The 14,726-nt window shown below is 45.6% G+C and overlaps 2 protein-coding genes across 2 annotated transcripts in view; both read right to left on the bottom strand.

The window, feature by feature from the left end:
• The window catches only part of LOC124654520 (DNA mismatch repair protein MLH3-like), a 9,786-nt gene extending 2,700 nt beyond the window's left edge, over window positions 1-7,086 (bottom strand). Inside the window, exons 1-21 of the mRNA XM_047193520.1 lie at window positions 6,951-7,086; window positions 6,678-6,729; window positions 6,544-6,591; window positions 6,278-6,435; window positions 6,128-6,185; window positions 5,880-5,937; window positions 5,685-5,777; window positions 5,429-5,594; window positions 5,330-5,345; window positions 5,012-5,235; window positions 4,683-4,761; window positions 4,519-4,569; window positions 2,922-4,430; window positions 2,748-2,841; window positions 2,564-2,666; window positions 2,258-2,458; window positions 1,909-1,953; window positions 1,776-1,829; window positions 1,545-1,651; window positions 1,230-1,278; window positions 322-381 (exon numbers count right to left, since the gene is read on the bottom strand). Coding sequence (XP_047049476.1) covers window positions 322-381; window positions 1,230-1,278; window positions 1,545-1,651; window positions 1,776-1,829; window positions 1,909-1,953; window positions 2,258-2,458; window positions 2,564-2,666; window positions 2,748-2,841; window positions 2,922-4,430; window positions 4,519-4,569; window positions 4,683-4,761; window positions 5,012-5,235; window positions 5,330-5,345; window positions 5,429-5,594; window positions 5,685-5,777; window positions 5,880-5,937; window positions 6,128-6,185; window positions 6,278-6,435; window positions 6,544-6,591; window positions 6,678-6,729; window positions 6,951-7,076 — 3,351 coding nt within the window. The 5' untranslated portion in view covers window positions 7,077-7,086. The remainder of the gene's footprint in view (window positions 1-321; window positions 382-1,229; window positions 1,279-1,544; window positions 1,652-1,775; window positions 1,830-1,908; window positions 1,954-2,257; window positions 2,459-2,563; window positions 2,667-2,747; window positions 2,842-2,921; window positions 4,431-4,518; window positions 4,570-4,682; window positions 4,762-5,011; window positions 5,236-5,329; window positions 5,346-5,428; window positions 5,595-5,684; window positions 5,778-5,879; window positions 5,938-6,127; window positions 6,186-6,277; window positions 6,436-6,543; window positions 6,592-6,677; window positions 6,730-6,950) is intronic.
• Window positions 7,087-9,949: 2,863 nt separating this feature from the next.
• Window positions 9,950-13,336, bottom strand: LOC124652798 (SRSF protein kinase 1-like). Its single transcript, XM_047191840.1, has 4 exons — window positions 12,949-13,336; window positions 11,795-12,583; window positions 10,566-10,613; window positions 9,950-10,484 (listed from the first exon to the last, which is right to left on the bottom strand). Exons 1-4 carry the CDS (start codon window positions 13,156-13,158, stop codon window positions 10,257-10,259), a joined length of 1,275 nt encoding a protein of 424 aa, XP_047047796.1. The 5' UTR covers window positions 13,159-13,336; the 3' UTR covers window positions 9,950-10,256.
• Between the last annotated feature and the right edge of the window lie 1,390 nt (window positions 13,337-14,726).

Genomic DNA, 14,726 nt, shown 5'->3' with positions numbered 1-14,726 from the left:
TCTAAGACCGTCGCCATCTGGTGTATTTCTTTTAATGAGAATGACACAAACTTAATTAATTAGGCAAAGTCCATGCATTTCTTTCCATTACAAATAGCAATTATATGAAAATTTTGCGCCCAATCACTCATTGGCTCAGTTTTACATGATAGTATATATGTCAAGTAATTGTTCTGTGACTGGCATTTTTCGAACATCTAAAGCAGTGTACCTTCTATGTCTACAGGGTGTCAAGAAAAGGTAGAAAAGCAGTGTACCTTCAAAGAATTTGACTTCCATAGGCCAAAGTAAACAAGAACTTAAAAGAAGTGTGTGAATCACCTGCTGAATAAAGTCCATAAGATCTTTTCCTGTTAAATCGACGCCCAGAATAGATGGAACCTGTGTAGTGTAGATCATGTTTAGAACACGAGAATACAATAATGCAGTTTTCTCTAAGAAGATTTCATGTCACACTATTTAGCAAATAATCACATGCAATAAAACTTGATATAACAACTGCAGTTCTAAAAGGCACTAAGACAGAAATGTAGCCAACAATAACCTAAGGCATCAAGGGCTACCTTTCCCAGAATACACTGATGGTACAGTAAGTTACCCAACTCAAGAAGAACATTTATTTCAGTTCAAAAGGAAGAACAATTATCCCTTAAATGGTTGATTCTTTCCAAAAGACATGGTGATATGGATCTCATAAAGATAATATACTGATGATTACAGGCAAACTAATTATGTATTGTCTGAAACTTGTCAGTTATTCTCTTGAAACTTCTGAGAAACCTGGGCTTAGTTTTATTATTCATATAGTAACTAATCTATGCACAATTTACAGTAAAGATTGATACTAACTTTTTTGGGTTTTAGAACATAACAGTTTATTAATGAAATTACAAACCAATAGGCCACCTCATCCACCTCAAGGGAAATATGTAGGAACAGTGATATTACAAACATGTTGAATACCCTCTGTTCTCTTTTAGTCTATATGTTAGATTAAAATTTTGTTGAATATTAGTCTACATTTTAGCTTTGTAATCAACAACAACACAGAAAACGAAGCAGTCCTACCCTCTCTATTGGATGCCATTAATTTTAATGTATCTTGGATTGGTTGTTTACATGTTAAAGTAGTAGTATTAAATGACTTTGCTAATTGGTCTTAAAATTTGTAGAATGTAGACTAAACAGAATGGAGGGAGTAGATACAGATGACAGAAGAGGTTGCTTACAGCAGCAAGAGTAACTGCACGAGCTTGTCTCCTCAGAATGTTCATGTTCCTGAGTACAAAGTAAATGGTATATGTTATTATCAACTGAAGGATGCTGTAAATGCTAGCAAATTTGCAAAATCTGAAGTGAACTACAGTCAAGTCTCAGGTTCTAAAAAAAAAGGGATACCTTATCCCTTGAGTACAAAAAGGGAACAGAAAAACTAAAATGAACACAAGCAGAAACATGTGAGCGACAACTTAATGAAAAATAACATATAAAAGGCTAAGCAGACCAAAAAAAAAAGGGGGCTCGAGATGATAATGAACACATACTTTTTGAATGATTGGGATGAAATGCTAGAATTGTTGATGATCCAACCCCATTTCTGAATCTGCTCACTATACTTCTGGAACAATTGATATCCAGTCTCGGGGAGAGCCTGCCAGTGGTAACACATGGAGGATAAGAGATCAAACAGCACATCTTGCGTTGGCACTCAAAAACACATTTTTAGGACACATGTCATATTAACACATTGCAGCAGATTACAAATTAAAGAGTACCATGTCCTCCTCTGAGTCCAAGTAAGTGATTCCTCGGTCTTCATCTGATAAAACCTGAAAATCCAAAGGATGTTAATATGAAGATAAAAACACTGTTAAAGAGTAGTTCCCAGGTAAGTTTAACATTAATAACCTTGCTACGGAGCTCCTCCAAACGTATCCTTTCATCGGCCGCATGCTGTAAAACAGTAAGATAGGGAATAACTTTCTAAATCTTTCAGAAAAGAATTTTCTGTCATCAGACATGCATTGTCTACTTTCATGCTTCAGAATTCACCATCAAAATATAATCCATATACTTTCTGATATTTGGCATATATCCAAAAAAAAAACTCTGTGATCAAGTGCAATTAAGTCCAGTAACATATCCACTTCACGAAATTATGCTAATTATTATTACTGCAAAGAAGCAAAAAATAGATAATCTGCTAAAAACATTTCATTTTCCAGGAATGCTGTTTATCAAGTAATCAGCTACAAACCTGATCAACGAGGAGTAGCAATTTCCCAGATATGACGGGAATAAATTTCTTATCCAGCTGCAACAAAACTCTTGCCTCCTCAAAGCAATTTTTATCAATACATTCAGGAACTAGCGAGCTACAAGAGAGATTTAAAGGCCCAGAAGAAATGCTAAGTACATCATCATAGCATTCGGAAGAAACATGTGGCAACTCCAAAGCCTGCAAAAGAAGATAATAAAACAGTAAGTATAGAATATGTGCATAGTAACTGGGCCATAATGAAGTCATGTGTGTGAGAATCTCAAATTTTAATGCATGCTCAACTGTATGTTGGTCAGAGTCATCTCGCCATTTAGATATTTGAGCAGTAAAATTTTCAAACCCATCAGAACAGGCCTCTTCACACATTTTCACGTTTCCCTTCAAGCTGGCCCAAATGAAAGAAGTGTTCAGTAACAAGCTCAAAGACTTCTTCAATAGTACACAGATGTGGGCAATAGAAGAATACCTTAAAGTTAGGCCAGAAAACTCACTGCTACTAGTCTCAGGAATAGGCTGTGTTGCACTCATAGGTGAGATATCTTCTGGTGCAGGTGCAGTATCTGCATAGTTAAAACAGTACAGAGTTTTAGCACTGACAACACAATACAAAGGTATGTCAAAGGTTGCGCAGCAGAAAAACCTTCTGACTCCTTCATGGGGATATCTCTATCGTCTTCTGCTGCTAATTTGAACTGAGGCTGATTCAATCCGGGGAATTTCCGTTTTCCTTTGTAAAATGGTGGGGCGGAACAGCTCCTAGATCGAACCTTGGTAAGCCTGGATCTCCGACCGAATCCAAAATCGTGTTGATTCAGTAGATCTTCAGCAAGTACGCTGTTGTTTGCCATGTTGGAAGAAGAAACCTTCAACTGGCAACCAGTAGTACTTCTCTCGGGAGAAATATTGTATGACAATGTTGCATCAGTTTTTGATTTCCAGGCTAACTCATCATCTTTGGAAACAAACTGATCGACAAAACGATCAACACTGCTGAAGTAATTAGGTGACTGAGTTTGATCATTGAAGTTATTCAGTTTTTTAGGTCCTTCACATATTCTTGGCGATTCACTGTTGAATCTGTCCAATTTTTTAGGTCCTTCACATATTCTTGGAGATTCACTGTTGAATCTGTCCAAAGTAAATCTAAAATCACTATCAACATTTTCAAAGTTCCCATAAGCAAAGCTTATTGATCGCCCCTGAGATTCCAAGCCAGTCCTTGCATGACTGTGACCGCGAGGCGTATCAGCTAACATGTATGGATCAGAGAAATTAAGGTAATCATCTTTGATGGAGGACCTATCCATGTCGTCACTTTCCCACACTGGATGGGTATCAGGGAAGTTCATCTGAGGAATCACGTTAGTTTCAAGGCCTTCAACATATCCTGCTATAGTCCCTAACTTCTTTCTTGTGCTGCACCTTTTCAAGATACTGGAGGTATTACGATCTTCATGGTAGAATCCATCACTGAAGTGTGACATCTCAGGGCAAGAAATATCAGCTATTGTCTCCGTGACTTCATTGAGTAGGTGATCCTCATTTAATTCATCAAAATCATCATAGAATCCATCACAGCTAGACATGTTTGACTTTATATTGGTCTCATTTTGCATAAAGTCACAGGTAATACTATTGGGTCTATTGACACCCCCAAAGCAAGGTTCTTGGAGATCAATATCCAGACCCATTATCTCAGACTCTTGATCATCAGCTGAAAGGCCTTTGGTCTGCACATCGTCAAACTTTCCAAAGTTACAAGAATATGCATGACCATGGAATATACCTTCCATCCGTCGCTTTTTCCAAACAGTTGGGTTAGCACCTGAATGATCACTGTCTTCTAGCTCACAAGAACCATTATCGAACCACTGATAACTGGCCCTTTCAGGAAAATGAATACGGTCATTCCTAGCAATACTGTCAGCATGTTCAGATGCACCACTGATCCGATCAGGAGAGAAGAGATGCCATGCGGATGGCTTCAGATCAAACGAAAAGCACTGTGAGTCTCTGGGTGCTGCTGCTGCACCTGTACCAACATTGCTTTCTCTGACTGCACTCTTCTGCAGTATGCGTTGCTGTAAGTCAGCATCATCTTCCTTGTTCTGCACATGCTGATGCTTTAGGAGGCCCTTGTTTGACTTCACTGCAGCCAAAACACATGAACAAAGGTCAGAACAAAGGAAAACCAAAAGAGAACCAAGTAGTGAAATATGTTCACCAAGTTTACTAACCGTTACTTTTCAGAGGCGCGCCAACAGGAAGGGTGACATCAATAGCTTTGCCTGCCAACACGAAGGGTGACAATAACTAGTCCATCCATATCAAGAACTTCTTTTCACTAAATTATTCAGTATTTTCAGACACTGAGGAGGAATATAAAAATCTTGTCTCTAACCTTTTGATGGTTGTGGTACCTGCTTCTTCCAGTAGTTTGCGATAGTCTGCTCAAAGAAAACCAAGATACTTTGCCAATCCTGAACAGTGAGAAAAGAAGGAAATATTAAGATTAAACTGTAACAGCCTAAATTCAGTTTAAAAACGAAACAACATGTAAGACATCAGTGTCTTATTTTCTAAAGACCCGTAAGTCACTTTTAACTAAGTGCTTGATGTTTCGAACGAAAACTAAGTGTACGTCATATCCATACAGGTATGCTAATTAAAATGAAGCTTTGTTAGAAAATAAAAGGAGGGAAAGCAAAAATTAAAAGCACGCTGAATCACCTTGAATTCCACAATAGTCTTTGAAGGTTCAAAATGTAGATCGTAGCTCGATCTAGGGCAGCGGAAGTTTAGCAAATATGCAGGGTAGACATCAGTCTTCTGTCTCTTCCGGCTCTGACCATCCATTTCTTCATTTGTCCTCATAATGGACAACTGGAAACTAGCTGCCAGATTATTCAGAATATTATGGATTGGGCTTCTACTGACAAACCTTGAGTTGATATCTTTGGGAAGTCAAGGATGTCCCCAACTCAATTATTTGAAAAATGGTAAAGTGGAAGTAAATAACAAACGATTGCCGAGAGGATTATAGGATACACAAGTACTGGAAATCCTGAAAAGGAAAAGTGCACTTTGCTGAAGACAATTCATCAGACTTCAGTTTTAACAGCTCAGAATACACAGAATTGACCATACCTTATTGCAGAACACATCTGTTGGTCCAGATATGTGCCCTGAAAGAACCCAGCTCTGATCTGATGTAGATATTTCATGAAGACAACTGGAAACATCATTCCCAAAACTGTTTGATATAAGAGCCAAAGGGGATGATGAAGGAACTGTGTATAGCAACTCATCTTCACTGCATTCATAGAAAAGACATGTAAACTGTGAATACATAGTTAAAACTTAGAAGTAAACTGCATAGCATAGCATGATAGACTACCTATACCTGTCAATGTCAAGAAGTCTGACTGTAACCTGAGGATGGATAAGTGCAACTCGCAGGACACACTTCTTCACATTATGCAGTTCTCTTTTATGACTACACAATATTGAAAAATAATAATAAAATCGTCTGTCCAATGGAGCTGCTAAATAGAAGAAATATGTACCATATGAATAATTAAATAGAGGCCACATGTACCTAGATTGCATTTGTTTTCTCCGCACAGGTTGGTTGTAAAAAAGCTCCCGAACAACAACTACAAAGACGGAAGTTTTCTACTAAGTTAGCATCCACCACATGAGAAAAATATAGCACACACAGCTGGAATAAAACATATCATCTCACTCTACACATGCATTATGTATATATAGTGTGTCTTGGTGAACACGTGTATCATGCATAACAGCCTTTCTAGTTTGTCTCAAGAAGAGATGTCAAAGAACTACCTGTCGTGCCAACAGCTTCCCTCTGGTCATCTATTCCCAGATGTGAGCATTTGGATCCCTGTGCAGTTAGCACAAGATATTCAGATACACTATGCATGGATAGATCAAGAATATGCACAATAATAAATAGTTAGAGTGTGCAAGTGGTGCCTTTATTATTTTGCAATATGAATTTGGTCTCCCGCGAGCTTTCGTCCTGACTTCAACCACAGAGATATCAGAAAGAGAAGCCAGTGCTTCTCCATTTGATCCAAAACTTCTAGAACTCGATTCCACATCACCCATGACATCATGAAACTTCGATGTTGCTGTTATGGCAGAAGGAGGTTATGCGTCACTAGCACATTGAAAGTCACTGAATATTACCGAGTATTTTCTTTACTTGGTGCACATGTAAATAAGAACAACAGACTTACCATATTTTTCTCCTAAGAGAACCAATTCATCTCGAGTAATACCACAACCTGCAATAGGTACAACAAGGAATAACGCTTTTTGTCCTAAAAGCAGAATCCCAGCCGTAATAAAGTTAAAAATATAACGTACATACCGTCATCTTCCACTTTAACGTAACATGCTCTGACATTTACTGAAATATCGATCTGAAATCATTATAAGCGTATCAATACATGACGCTGAAGATTCCACATTTCCACATGTGTCGGTCATTTTACCCTTTTAGAATGTGAAAGTAATACGCACTATATAGAGTACATGTGAAACTATGGATTTATTGCGTTCATTATTATGTAAAGCAATACCCTACTGAAGATAGTGCATATAAATTATTGTCTTATTTTTCTGCATGTAAAAGGAATACTACCTTTTTGGCATTTGCATCGATGCTATTGTATACCAACTCCTCAACGACCCTCGGGAGGTCAGACAAGATTATGCTTGAGCGCAAGGAGCTGTGGACGCTTTTCGGCAAGCGCTTTATGCTCTGCATCGGCCTATTCTGGTCATGAATAAGCTCAGGTCAGCCGACAGCATAAATAAAGGATGAAATGTACCGAAGCAAACTAAATGCTAGGCAACATCAGGAAATTCTCTCGGGAACTTGAAAAGATTAACTTGTGGGTGGTCTGCTTGATCAGGTTACAAGATATGATTATTCGAAACTACAGAGGAGGGTTGATCATTAGGGCACGGGTCACATGATATTCGCATGTAGACAAGCAAAACAGTAAGGGACAGATAATTCAGCCTGCAAGTTAGAACACCGGCCCAAACCCGCAAGCAGAGCACATTGCACAAGGAAACCATCGTTTGGGCAGGCAATTAGCCCCTGTTCTTGGCAGGGGGCAGGTCCAGACGGCGCCTAATCATGAAGTTTCTGGAGGCACCCGAAATGTCTGGTGGCCACTAGGGTTTAACCAATCATGGGTGGAGAAATACCCGTACCTGAGAAACCAATGACCGAAATTGAGGGCGGGGTTGAGACGGCACGCGCGCCGAGTTTGACCGGGTACGGAGATGGCGGCGACGCGCGCGGAGGCGGGGCGGAGCGGAGCGGGGAGGCGCCGCGGATGGGAGGTAGGACACGGCGGCGGCGGCGGCGGCTCTGCAGCCGCGGAGAAGAGGTAGGGCGCGGCGGGCGGCAGCTCCGAAGATCGGAACGGGGGTGGGCGAGGACTCGGGGAAGGGAGAAAGGAAGGTGCCGGCGGTACGGGCCGCCAGAGAAGAGGAGGTTCGCCGCGGCGGCGGAGGGCGCGCGCCGGCGGTGAGGAGAGAGAGAGAGAGGACGGAATTTGTTACTGTAGCTGTTTTTTTTTTTCTGAGAGAGGCGGTCGGAGGAAATTTGGCAAGACTTGTTGGGCCTTGCAGGTTTATAAAATTGGGCCCAACAAGGCCAACTTTGTGCATCCTGCTTGGCCGGCAGCCCGGATGAAATAAAGTCTGCTAAAAACCGGAGCCCTATGCCGTGGCGGCGGTGCGTCGGAGCGGACTCCTCACTCCTCGTCGCTGACGAGGTCGACGAAGACGCGCCCCTGCTCCACGGCGATGTGCCTCCATTCGGCGGCCTTGTCCGCGTCCTACTGGCTCGAGCGCTCCTCGACGAAGTCGCCCGGCGCAAGCCCCGCGTTGACGCCGAGCTAAGGGAGGACGAGCTTCAGATGCTCGTCGTCGAGGTAGTCGCCCGGGGCTAACTGCGGGAGGCGCGGTGGCTCCGGCTCCGCGTCGACCTCCATCTTCACCACCAACGCCGTCGGCGGGCGCTGGTGGGAGCTCGACCCCGAGGACGACGAGGCCGCGGAAGGGGAGGAGGCGTAGCCACGACGGTACCGCTCTGACTCGCGCTTGGCGAAGGCGGGCGGCACCGCGGCACCGTAGTTGCGGTAGCGGTAGCTACCGCGGATGCGCGCTGCGTCGGAGCGCAGCTTCTCCGCCTCCGTTTTCTCCTTCTCGCCGGCGGAGCTCCCGACGCGCTCAGTGGAGCTCCCACCGCGGCCAATCTGGCCTCCCCCGCGCCCGCTTCGGCCGTTCCCCGCCACCATCTTCGCTGGGCGGAGCTCGAGGTGCTCGATCTACGCTCGATTGCTCGCCGGGGGCGTGTCAATTTGACGTCGGCGGGAGGCGGATAGGCGGAGGAGCGGATGGGGTTTGGCTCGATCCGCCTCGCCGACCGTCATATATGGTGGCAATTCACGGTTTTGGGCTGCGGCCTGGATCCGTTTTCTAGGCCAGACCGCTGATGCGGGGTCTGGTCTGGCCCAAAAAAATGGCCGAAGCCCTCATATCGGCCCGAAGTGGCATTTGCAGGCCGATATGGGGAATCCGCTAGAGATGCTCTAAGCTTGTTGCCTGTTTAGGCTGAACATGTTATGCTTTGGTTTCATTCCCTGTTTGTCTATAAAAACATTGTCCAGGTATGATTTTCGGCGAGTTCTTTGCCGGGTGCATGGAACACATGAATATCAGAATTAGTGAAAATAGAGGTTTGAAAAAAGAAAAATAAAGATTGGTGCAAACAGAAATGGAGAATTCAGAGTGTTCTTTGTTGGTCATGTTTCCTTCCCTCTTTTTTGATCGGCTTTAACGTCTTCGCTTAATTAGTTGTGTCAGTTCCTCGGCTAAAGTTTACTTTTGAGTGCATTCTTCTCCGAGAATGAATTGTGCACATAGCTCCAAAAAAATAATCGGATCAAAATCCGCATGCTGACAATTATTGGGTTGGTCCTTTGACACAATTCGTATCAATATCCTAGACACGCCACATGTTGGATATGTGCCTAGTTTGCACAATATATAGTTGTAGCTTGACAAGGCTTAGTATTCATTTGATTCACGTGTCATAGATTCAGTCCATTTGTCATGATAGTATTAACAGACGAGCAAGCTCACTACTGACCCCAAGTGGCGTTGAAAGAGGGGGAAGGTTGGGAGCAAGGTGGAGGAGAGCGTAATTCTACCAGGAAGGGAGGAGCGGAGATGGCCCCAAACGGAAAAAGGCAGGAACATGCTCATGGGATTCTAAACCAGAGTGTAATTCTACCAGGAGCATTCAACACATCACAAATTCACATGCACATGACATAAACTGCCATGGAAACAGTATGGGGAGCACACCACATATGTTGTTCAAATAATTTTACAAGTTCTTAAAAACAGGATTAGTGTAACGTAGACGGTGCCGGGGCCTCGCAGTCCCAGCTTGAATCACTGCTGAGCAGTCAGTGGCAAGCAACAGGCAGCACTACGGCTCTGAACCAGACCAACATGTAAACCCAGCTTTCCAGCACAGAATATTGAACCGCACTGCACTGCATGTCAGCACATCGCACTCCCTCCTCCTCAACCAGCAAAAGCAAAGAAAAGATGAAAGCTGGTGGGCAGATCACATTACCAAACATCTTACTTACATCCATAGTTGAGGCCAGCGCACATGCAGAATAAACAACTACATCAGCTCTGCGTGCACTCGCTACATCAAAAACACACGATGGAGATGTTATGAAGAAAAACAAACTGATGATGATACCATGCCGGCACCATCGCTATCGCTACCAAATAGTTCATCAGGCTGCATCTGAATCAGTACTTGACAGAGCTGGTGTCTAACGATTGATCGATCTGTGTAAGCTATTGTCGGTTAGGCTTCTGAAGTTACGTACTGTGTATCGCTGAATCAGTTGAGCCATGAGTGCTTCAGGCACTCAGCGGCGGTCGGCCTACTCTCTGGAGCGAAATCCAGAATCGGGCGGAGGAAGTTGGCGAACCCGTTGGCGTCCGGCGCAGGGAAGTTGTACTTCTCGACCAGGACGCGTTCCAGAGGCCAGAACTTGAGCCTTCGGATCCTCTTCAGGTCTCCGTATCTGTTGAAGTAGTCCTTGGAACGGGTGCCTGAGCTCGCTATCTGAAACATAACAGCAGAATTAGTTATGGCAGTAGACAAGATTGCAGAGAGAGAGAGAGAGTCACGAGAGATTGCAGAAACCTTCTTAGGCATCTTCCCAAGAGTTTCCATCATCAGAGCCAGGTGATCCTGCAAGGAGTTATGCAATAGTTAGATGAGTTGATTTCTGGTTGATGATAACACTTGCATGGCACCACAATAGACTTCTGTAGCAGCTAAGAGTCAACATTTGATATAGATTTCTTAAAGAGTACTCCATCTGTCACTTTTGAGTTTTGACAGACAATCTTGCATAGGTAAGAGATGCGATTCGCTCGAAGGACAATCCAGCAGGTAGAGTATAACAAATGTTTCAGCTGCCATTATTCAATTTTCACTTGCTACGGAACAGACTGTCATTATCGGTACTTTATTTTGTGCCAGTGTATTACATCTGGCAAGAACATAAGAGCTGACAACCAGAAGACCAGAACAGCCACAATTAGATTTGTACCTATGCACCACATTAAGAAGCAATTTCTACTGCACACCAGTCCTACGATGGCTGGTAACTGTACATAAAATGTTTCTATGGCTTAAGTTTGGACAATCGAGGTTGCTTAACAAACCAAAAGGCATACAAGCACAAAAATGTTCAAGTTGCAGCCTGGACCCAACCCAGTCAACTAATGTTTCATTTAAAGATTTTAGTAGCTAGGTTGGCACATGCCAGTTTGGGTGCAGCTTGCGTGATAGCTAATAGCTCTTGTTTAAATTTTGAAATGGCACAGGATCCAGTGCATCTACTTTTTACAATATGATATACTAGTATATACAAACTGTAAAGGTCCTGGAATTGAAAAGGCCTGATGAGTTTGATCGATGAAACTAACAAAACCAGGAATGCACAAAAAAGAAAAGAGCGATGCTCACCAAGGATTTGGCTCCCGACAGGAAAAAAATCCCGAGGGTGCTCGGGATTCCCGGTTACCGCGGTAACCGGGAAATCCCGCCCGGTTACCGGACGAATTCAAAATCGAAAATTCAAATTCAAAGAGAATATTCGCTAAAATTATATAGAATATTCACTAAAATTTAAATTTTTCGCAAAAAAAAAATCGGGATTTTTTTCCTGGTTAGACCAATTCCCGGGGGTGGTCGGGATATCCGGTTCCCAGCCGGGAACCAGATTTCCCGGGCGGTAACCAAATCCCTGATGCTCACAATCTTGGCATTAGAAAAATACTAGCTTGACTAAATGTTTCCATATATACTCCTAGTAACCAAGGTAGTGTAAAAATATAGTACTAATGAAAATCAAGTGTTTTTACCTCATCTTCACTGCAGCCTTGGCAGTCCCTGGGAGAGAAGAGCATGTCGCCGGTGGCAAGCTCGAAGACGAGGCACGCGAAGGACCACATATCGGCAGAGTAAGAATACCCGGACCCGATGATGACCTCGGGGGCTCGATACTGCCTCGTCTGTATCTCGCCAGCGCTCTGCCGGTCAGCCCAGCAGGCATTCCCGAAATCGACGATCTTGCACTGCATGCTGATGCCGTCAAGGCTCCTCTTCCTCTCCAGGTCCGCCATGACCCCGCCGAGCGACTCCCGCCTCCGCGAAATCTTGACGACGGCGCGCCTCGCGCGCATCCTGAGCATCTTCTCGCTGAAGCTGATGGCCGCGCCGTTGTACTGGTTCCCCTCGGGCTTGTCGAGGACCGGGGCGAACCCGGCGCGCGCGGGGTCCTTTGACGGGTTGATCGTCGACACGAGGAGCACGTTCTCCGGCTTGAGATCGGTGTGGATGATGCCGAGCTCGCGGTGCAGGTAGTCGAGGCCGACTAGAACCGACCGGCAGATTTCTCGGACCCTGCTTAGGCCGATGCCCTTGTTCCGGTTGTACCGGATGAGCCGCAGCAGGCTGTCGCCGAGGAGCTCGGTGACGAGGCAGACGTGCTGGCCGTTGGGGCCGGCGTGCTTGAAATGGTCGAGCAGCTGGAGGACGCACTTGGAGTTGGTCGGGTCGCCCTTGGCCGCCGCGGAGAGCAGCTCGATCTCGTGCAGCGCCGCCTGCGCGTAGTCCCTCGCGCTCTTCTGGATCTTGAGCGCCACGAATCTCTGCAATCGGGGTATCCGGTTAACCACCTAAAAGTCTCGCGCAGTACGAAGTTCCCGGCAATCTTTGCAGGGAGATCACGAGCGTGAAGAAACAAAAGACCGGCGCAAAGAACCAAATTTGAACTGAAACAGAGCAATGGCGAATGGAACAGGGGCAAAATGGACAAAGTGCGCCGTTTTGGATTAGAGCAAAGCTCCAACCGAAGTCCCCGAAATCCAAAAGCAGCCAAGCAGAATCCCCACCCCATGGCGCGCCAAGAACACACATAGCAAAAGGGCGCAAGGAAAACGGAGCAATCAATAGAGATGCACCGTGAAGAAACAGGGAACCAGGAAGAAGGGAGGGGAGGGGAGAGGGCGCGTACGCTGAGGAGGGTGTCGTAGGCGAGCCAGACGGTGGAGAAGTTGCCCCAGCCGAGCTTCCGCTGCGCGACGAACCGCCCGTCGGCGAAGCGGTCGCCGGGCCGCGCCGCGTGGTACCCGCCCTTCCGGTACCCCTCGGGCCCCTCGTCCTCCTCCTCCTCCTCCCCCTCCGACCCTGACGAGTAGCAGGTGTTGCCGAACGCCGCCGCCATCGGTCGGCCGATCCACCGGCCGGCGAGCTGCTCCGGATTCGAACGGAACTCTCGCGGATTCGAAAGGGGGGCGCAGGCGGCGGCCCGGGGCAGGCTGGGTTCGTTTTGGTTGTAAAAGATGGGATTTTTGGTGGATTTGCTGCGTCGGGGAAGAAAAAGGGAAAAAGGTGACCGTTCCGCCACCACCACCAGTCCACCTGCCGCTGCCGTGCAAGTGCAAGATAGGAATGGACGGAGACGACCACGGTGGCCGTTAAATTGGTGGATTAACTGGTGTTGATTGCGAAATCAGAGGTCTTAAATTATTTCGTATCTTTGATTTTGATGATCAAGCAAATCCACGGTTAGAGCATCTCTAGCAGTTACCCCATCCGGCCGGACCGTATGTATGCATCGCCAAGTTTTCGAGTGAACAACAGAAGCATCCTACATTCCAAACTTTTTTTGACGTGCCCATGTAAAATGTCGAGATGTAGTACACATTTTTTGTATGGATTTTTTTGACATTTAAAAAGAAAATCCGGTGGCAGAACCAAGATCAATAGTGAATATGCGTGTAGAACATCGACTAATTCTCATCGGTACTCTCCTCGATCGCTAGTTAGGAGGATGTCGAGCCACCTCTCGTCATTCTCATAGAGCGTCGAGGGACTGGCGAGTTCCGCGTGTATCTCGCCCTTCACCCTCTTCTCCGTCCTCTCCCTCTTCCTCTTCCTCTCGGTCGGCCTCTCGCACTAGAAGGCTATCTTCACCCGCAAAACTTTCGGGTGGTTGCGCCACTGCGCCATATCCCTCTAATCGACCTCGGAGATTGGGAGGCGATGCTATGCCCGCCTGTGGTGGCGCTGGTCCTCACATGTCACAATAAGCAGCTCCAAGGCTAGCATCTTCGCTTTTTCCAAAAATTTGGTTACGGGAAAGTTGAGCCATTTACGTCAGAATCTCCACACAGTGGCGTCTTAGGCACGCTGTTGCCTGCCAAAACCCACCGGCGGGCAGTGGTTAAGCAACACGAAGAGCCGGGAAGCTACCAAGATTGCTGGTGGGCCCTGGTGCCTCGACGTCGTCCCGCAATGCTCCGGCACACGTCCTAGCGGTTGCAAGGGCGTGCCACACGACCTATACACGGTCGGGAAGGTGTTGGATTGCTTCGATTAGTCTCCTGCATGGTAGACACGTAAACATTAAATACGAGCCCGATCGCGATCGGCTCTCAGGTTGCCCTGTGGATCGGCTCAAAGAGCCGATTGCCCCATGGTTCACGTTGGATTTACGATGACATGGGAAACCTGCTTGATCAATACAAAGTTAAACCAATCTACGACAGTTTAGGGTTTTCACCGCATAACCGGAACATCCTACACGTAGTTGAGCCTAGTAGACACGAAAGATAATGGAAAACTAACCCTAAAAGAGGCCTAAAAACCAACATTAAGTCAATTCCCGGAACAATCCCTCTTAGGGCTAACAAACCACACCTATCGCGCCACCGGAACAATCCCTCTTAGGGCTAACAAACCACACCTATCGCGCCACCGGATCGTTCAACCCGTTTGTAAGGCCTAACC

The sequence above is a fragment of the Lolium rigidum genome, chromosome 5 (genome assembly GCF_022539505.1).
Source record: "Lolium rigidum isolate FL_2022 chromosome 5, APGP_CSIRO_Lrig_0.1, whole genome shotgun sequence".
Taxonomy (NCBI): domain Eukaryota; kingdom Viridiplantae; phylum Streptophyta; class Magnoliopsida; order Poales; family Poaceae; genus Lolium; species Lolium rigidum.
This window is presented reverse-complemented; position numbering and strand designations above follow the sequence as displayed.

Excerpts from the sequence above, each read along its gene's own strand:
- LOC124652798 (XM_047191840.1), bottom strand. The coding sequence starts at position 13,158 with ATGGCGGCGGCGTTCGGCAACACCTGCTACTCGTCAGGGTCGGAGGGG. Across the intron at positions 10,614-11,794 it reads AAGGCTGCAGTGAAGATGAG|GATCACCTGGCTCTGATGAT; the intron begins GTAAAAACACTT and ends AACTCCTTGCAG. Across the intron at positions 10,485-10,565 it reads TTGGGAAGATGCCTAAGAAG|ATAGCGAGCTCAGGCACCCG; the intron begins GTTTCTGCAATC and ends GTTATGTTTCAG.